Source organism: Priapulus caudatus, unplaced genomic scaffold (assembly GCF_000485595.1).
Source record: "Priapulus caudatus unplaced genomic scaffold, Priapulus_caudatus-5.0.1 Scaffold1899, whole genome shotgun sequence".
Lineage (NCBI taxonomy): Eukaryota > Metazoa > Priapulida > Priapulimorpha > Priapulimorphida > Priapulidae > Priapulus > Priapulus caudatus.
Genome location: NW_014578960.1, coordinates 52559 through 57939, shown reverse-complemented (window position 1 = coordinate 57939; position 5381 = coordinate 52559). Strand labels below are relative to the sequence as shown.

General features: G+C 50.3%; 1 protein-coding gene across 1 annotated transcript; it reads left to right on the top strand.

Moving 5' to 3' along the window:
- The first annotated feature begins 450 nt into the window (after window positions 1–450).
- On the top strand, window positions 451–1971 carry LOC106817873 (glutamate receptor ionotropic, kainate 4-like). Its single transcript, XM_014822584.1, has one exon. It carries the CDS (start codon window positions 451–453, stop codon window positions 1969–1971), a length of 1521 nt encoding a protein of 506 aa, XP_014678070.1.
- Window positions 1972–5381: the final 3410 nt, after the last annotated feature.

Genomic DNA, 5381 nt, shown 5'->3' with positions numbered 1-5381 from the left:
AGGCTGTTACATCGTGACATAGGCTGCTACATTGTGACAGAGGCTGTTACATTGCGACATAGGCTGCTACATCGTAACAGAGGCTGTTACATCGTGACATAGGCTGCTACATTGTGACAGAGGCTGTTACATTGCGACATAGGCTGCTACATCGTAACAGAGGCTGTTACATCGTGACATAGGCTGCTACATTGTGACAGAGGCTGTTACATTGCGACATAGGCTGCTACATCGTAACAGAGGCTGCTACATCGTGACAGAGGCTGCTACATCGTGACAGAGGCTGCTACATCGTGACAAAGGCTGTTACATCGTGACATAGGCTGCTACATCGTGACAGAGGCTGCTACATCGCGACAGAGGCTGCTACATCGTGACATAAACTGCTAAATCGTGACATAGGCCGCAACATCGTGACAGCAGTTAATATATCGTGACTGACGCATCACCATGAGTGTTATTCTCGTTGTAACCAGCATCTGTGTGGCCGTCACCATGGCAGCCTATCTGTCTCACACCCCAGTGCCCCCTAACAGGTCAGCAGCGGCTAGTCTGGGTCTGTGTTCACCTCGGGATAGAGCGTCCGAGCGGCTGTTTCTCATGAGCAAGGATGTAAGGATCCCGCCCGCCCGCGCCTCGCTTAACCTCAGCGGCGTTCACCTGAAGGTGGCACTGTGGTCGTGTAGTAACAACACCGAGATCACTCTGGGATCGCGAGTTCTCCAAGAGCTGTCTACGTTCATGTACTTCACTTACACCGTCACGGCACGCTGCTACGGCTTCAACGGCATAGTCGCCGGGATGGCCGCGGGAGAGATAGACATGGCAGCGTATCTGCGAATTACGGAGCAACGTCAGAGATTCGTCAGCTTTCTGCATCCACTCGCCGAGTCCCGTTACAGCTTCGTGATCCGGGCCGAGAGGGTGCGAGAGGTGGCGCCACTAACGATACTCGCTCCTTTCCACTATAGCACGTGGCTGTTCGTGTTTGGTTACTTGCTTGCTTGTGTAGCGACGTTAACGCTGTACGAGGTGTGGAGAACCCCGGGTCAAGGGAGAAAGCCCGGGAGAGCAGAGAGGAGCTGGATGGAGGCGAGCGGCAGGTACGTGATGTTCAAGCTGGGATCCGTGCTGCAGCAGGGCGGCACGTATAACGCTGTCGACATGCCGTCACGGATGCTGGTCGGATGGTGGTGGCTGTTTGCTTTGGTCATTACAGCGACCTACTCTGCCACGCTGGTCAGCCATCATTCGATAAAAACCATCAACCCTTTTCCGTTTACTTCACTGCAAGAGGCCACCACCAGTCCCCTGGCACCGCTCGTCTATCGCGGCCAATCGGAAGAACAGCTTCTTTCCACTAGTGACCCCGAATCTGACCTTGGCCGCTTGTGGCGCCGCTTAGTTGACGACGGAGGATTCGTCGATTTAGAAGAGGAGGCGTACGAGCGCGTGTTGTCCGGTGGTTACAGCTTAATCAAGGACGAGGCCATCTCCATCCAGTTTTTCGCCAGAGATTACAAGCAGCACGGCTACTGCCGCTATACCCTGGCTCCCGTCTACTTCTACCCCGGATACCGAGGCCTCGCCGTGCCCAAGCACTTTCCTTACACGAAGCAGCTTAACTACGGCATTCAGACGTTGTACGAGCGAGGATTCATCAAGGAATGGAGCAGGAACGCGTTGCCAGAGGGCGCTCACCACTGCCTCCACTTTCCCCCGCCCGCCGTCGCCGCCGGCACGCTTGCCCTCCGTCAGCTGCAGCCCGCTTTCATAATGTTAGCCACAGGCTTAGGTGTCGCCACCGTCTGTTTCCTGCTGGAGGTTGCTGCCCGCTTCGCTGCGCCACGGAACGCGATCTGCGCCACAGGTGACGCCAGTAGCGCAAATGTGAGCAGTGTAGGTGGCGCCACCGAGACTCGCATCCCGCTCTCGAGCTTTCGTAGCTGCTCCGGCTGCAACAGACACTAAAGTAACGAAGCTTTACTCGCTTGTTCTCTGCTGTTCTTGGCTCTAAGATTTGCCTTACTAGAAAAAAAGTTACTGCAATTGGGGCAGTCGTACATTGGATTTTTTTGCCCATATTCGGTCAAAGTCTTTGGGAACATTGTTAATTATGCATAGTTCTAGATGCATATTGATGTTAGCGCCCGATCGTGAGATTTAGCCTATAGTATATTATAACCAATAAGTTGTTAAATCCGTCGATTTAAATAATCATATATCCGTTCTTCAAACATCAATTGTCATTAGATCAATTCAAAAATCAAATATCAACTTCAATAATCCTTCTTCAAATTCACATAATATTTTATGTTATGCACAGTAAGATATCATGTTATGCTTGTCGACGTCATAATTATATATAAACGTTGTGCTGGTTCTCCGTAGTCAAAACGTATTACGTTATCGTTGCTAAACCCCAGCGGCATTTGTTCACTCCACATTATGTGTGTGTGTGTCCGTGCGTGCGTCTGTGTGTGTGTGTGTTTGTGTGTGTGTGTGTGTTTGTGTGCGCGTTGTGTGTGTGTGTGTGCGCGCGCGTGTGTGTGTGTGCGTGGTTGCGTGTGCGTGCGCGTCTGTGTGTGTATGTGCCTAACTGATCAACGTCGGTAGTTATAGAGACCTTCACCCCGCGCTGTGATTGATTTATTAATTATAGTATTGTATTGCGTGGCGAGAGAGCTTGTGTGTGTGTGTGTGTGTGTGTGTGTGTGTGTTGTGTGTGTGTGTTCTGGTGCGATGGGTGTGTGTCGTGTGTGTGTGTGTGTGTGTGTACTGTGTGTGTGTGTGGTGTGTGTGGTGTGTGTAATGTGTGTGTGTGTGTGTGTGTGTGTGTGGTCGGTGTGTAATGTGTGTGCGAGTGTGTGTGTGTGTGAGGGGAGCATGCACGCGCGCCGCGAGAGTTGTGTGCCGCAACACAGATCAGCAGTGGCAGAAGGCGCCTAGAAAGCTGCACATCATGAAGATAATGCTGGCTGGCCATCGTGACAGAGTTGCTACATCGTGACAGAGGCTGCTGCATGCGTGACAGAGGCTGCCTACATCGTGACAGAGGGCTGCTACATGCGTAACAGAGGCTGCAAATCGTGACAGAGGTTGATATATCGTGAGAAAAAAAAAAGCAGAGGCTGCTAAAATCGTGACAATAGGGCGCGCTAAGCAAATCGTGAACATGAGGCTGCTACACGGTCCGTCAGCAGAGCGGTTCATCGTGACCAGCGCAGGCGAGGTATAGTGTGACCAAAGGCTGCTAATATCGTGGCAGAGGCTACTGCATTGTGAACAGGAAGGCTGCTGCGATCGTGACAGAGGGCTGTTACAACATCGTGACAGAGGCGTGCTACATCGTGAACAGAGGCTGGCTACATCGTGACAGATGCTGCTACAATCGTGACAGAGGCTGCTATATGCGCGTGACAGAGGCTGCAACATTGTGACAGAAGGTTGCTACATCGTGACAGAGGCTGTTACTTCGCTGACAGCAGTTGATATATCGTGACAGAGTGTTGCTAGCATCGTGACAGGAGGCTGCTATATCGTGATAAACAGTTGATATATCGTGGACAGAGGCTGCGACATCGTGAGCAGAGGCTGCTAACACCGTAACAAGAGGCTGCTACATCGTGACAGAGGCGCTATTACACTCGTGAACAGAGGCTGCTACATCATGACATAGGCTTGCTACATCGTGACTTGAGGCTATTACATCGTGACATAGGCTGGCTACATCGTGACAGAGGCTGCTACAAATCGTGATAGAAGGCTGCTACATCGGTGACAGAGGCTCCCTACAATCGTGACAGAGGCTGCTACAGAACAGCGTGATAGAAGGCTGCTAGCTACATCGTACAGGAGGCGCTACAGGCAACTATGCTAACATTGTGGCAGAGGCTGCTAGACAAGATCGTGACAAGAGGCCTGTTACAATCTGTGATAGAGGCTGCTACAATCCGTGACAGAAGGCTGCTACACAACTTGTGGCAGAGGGCTNAAAACATGAGCAAGCGTTGCCGACATCGTCGTCGCTGTCGTCGTGGCGATGTGACGCTTCATTTATACCCCATCCGAACACTAGCGTTTCTTCTTCTTCTTCTTCTTCTTCTTCTTCTTCTTCTTCTTCTTCTTTTCTCCTTCTTTTTCTTCTCCTTCTCCTTCTTTTTCTTCTTCTTCTTCTTCTTCTTCGTCTTATTTTCGGGTCACTACAATACACTCGACCACATAATGAGCTGTTGTGTAGTTTGGTAGAAGGATTCGCACGCTAACGCTCACTCACACGCACCCAGCGCTCACTAGCACCTTGCTTGCGCAGCGATCATACCGACAGACCTTCTGCGCGAATCCAGTCGCAATGTGTATCGATGGGTGTGTTTGAAGTTGCTCCACGACGATGGTGCCATGCGAGAAGGGTTTGAGCGATGTAGAGCGAATAGTCGCGGATTGGCGTGCTGTTTCCGCCGCCGCCGCCGCTGCCGCATTATGTATGATATGCCCATCAAACGCTAGCCGCATAGATGCCGTCTGCTAGTGCATTCTCTCGCATGTGCCAAGCTTTGATTGCGTTCGATTTTTTTTTCGCTGATCGATCACGATAAAATGTTGCGTGTGATCATCGTTGTTGTCGCTCTAGCTACTTGGCTTTGCTTTGCGGACCAACCTTTGCGCGAGCACTACCGATTACGACGTCCCATGTAGCAGTCCTATGTCAATCAATCACCGGTGGGCGGGGTTCCGACCCTCCGAACTAGGAGGGACCGAGAGCACTTAAATTCGAGGCCCTATGTCTTTAGGTCCATCGCACATCACAGCAATGCGATCGCGTATGTTGCATCCAAGGCGTTACATCTTTACCATCTTTAACCGAGCTGTATAGGCAGCTACACATCTGTACACCTTTAACCGAGCTGTGTAAGCAGCTACACATCATACAGCTTTATATCTTCAACCAAGCTGTAACCAAGCTATAAACAGCTACACATCTTTACATCTTTAACCGAGCTGTCTAAGCAACTACACATCATACTGCTTCACAATCTTTAACCAAGCTGTAAACAGCTGCACATCTTTTCATCTTTACATCTTTAACCAAGCTGTAAACAGCTGCACATCTTACATCTTTACATCTTTACATCTTTACATCTTTAACCAAGCTGTAAACAGCTGCACATCTTACATCTTTACATGATGGGGGAGACCGAGAGCACTTAAATTCGAGGCCCTATGTCTTTAGGTCCATCGCACATCACAGCAATGCGATCGCGTATGTTACATCCAACGCGTTACATCTTTACAATCTTTAACCGAGCTGTATAGGCAGCTACACATCTGTACATCTTTAACCGAGCTGTCTAAGCAGCTACACATCATACAGCTTTACATCT

Bases quoted from the DNA above. Each gene is read 5' to 3' on its own strand.
- LOC106817873 (XM_014822584.1), top strand. From the start codon at position 451: ATGAGTGTTATTCTCGTTGTAACCAGCATCTGTGTGGCCGTCACCATG.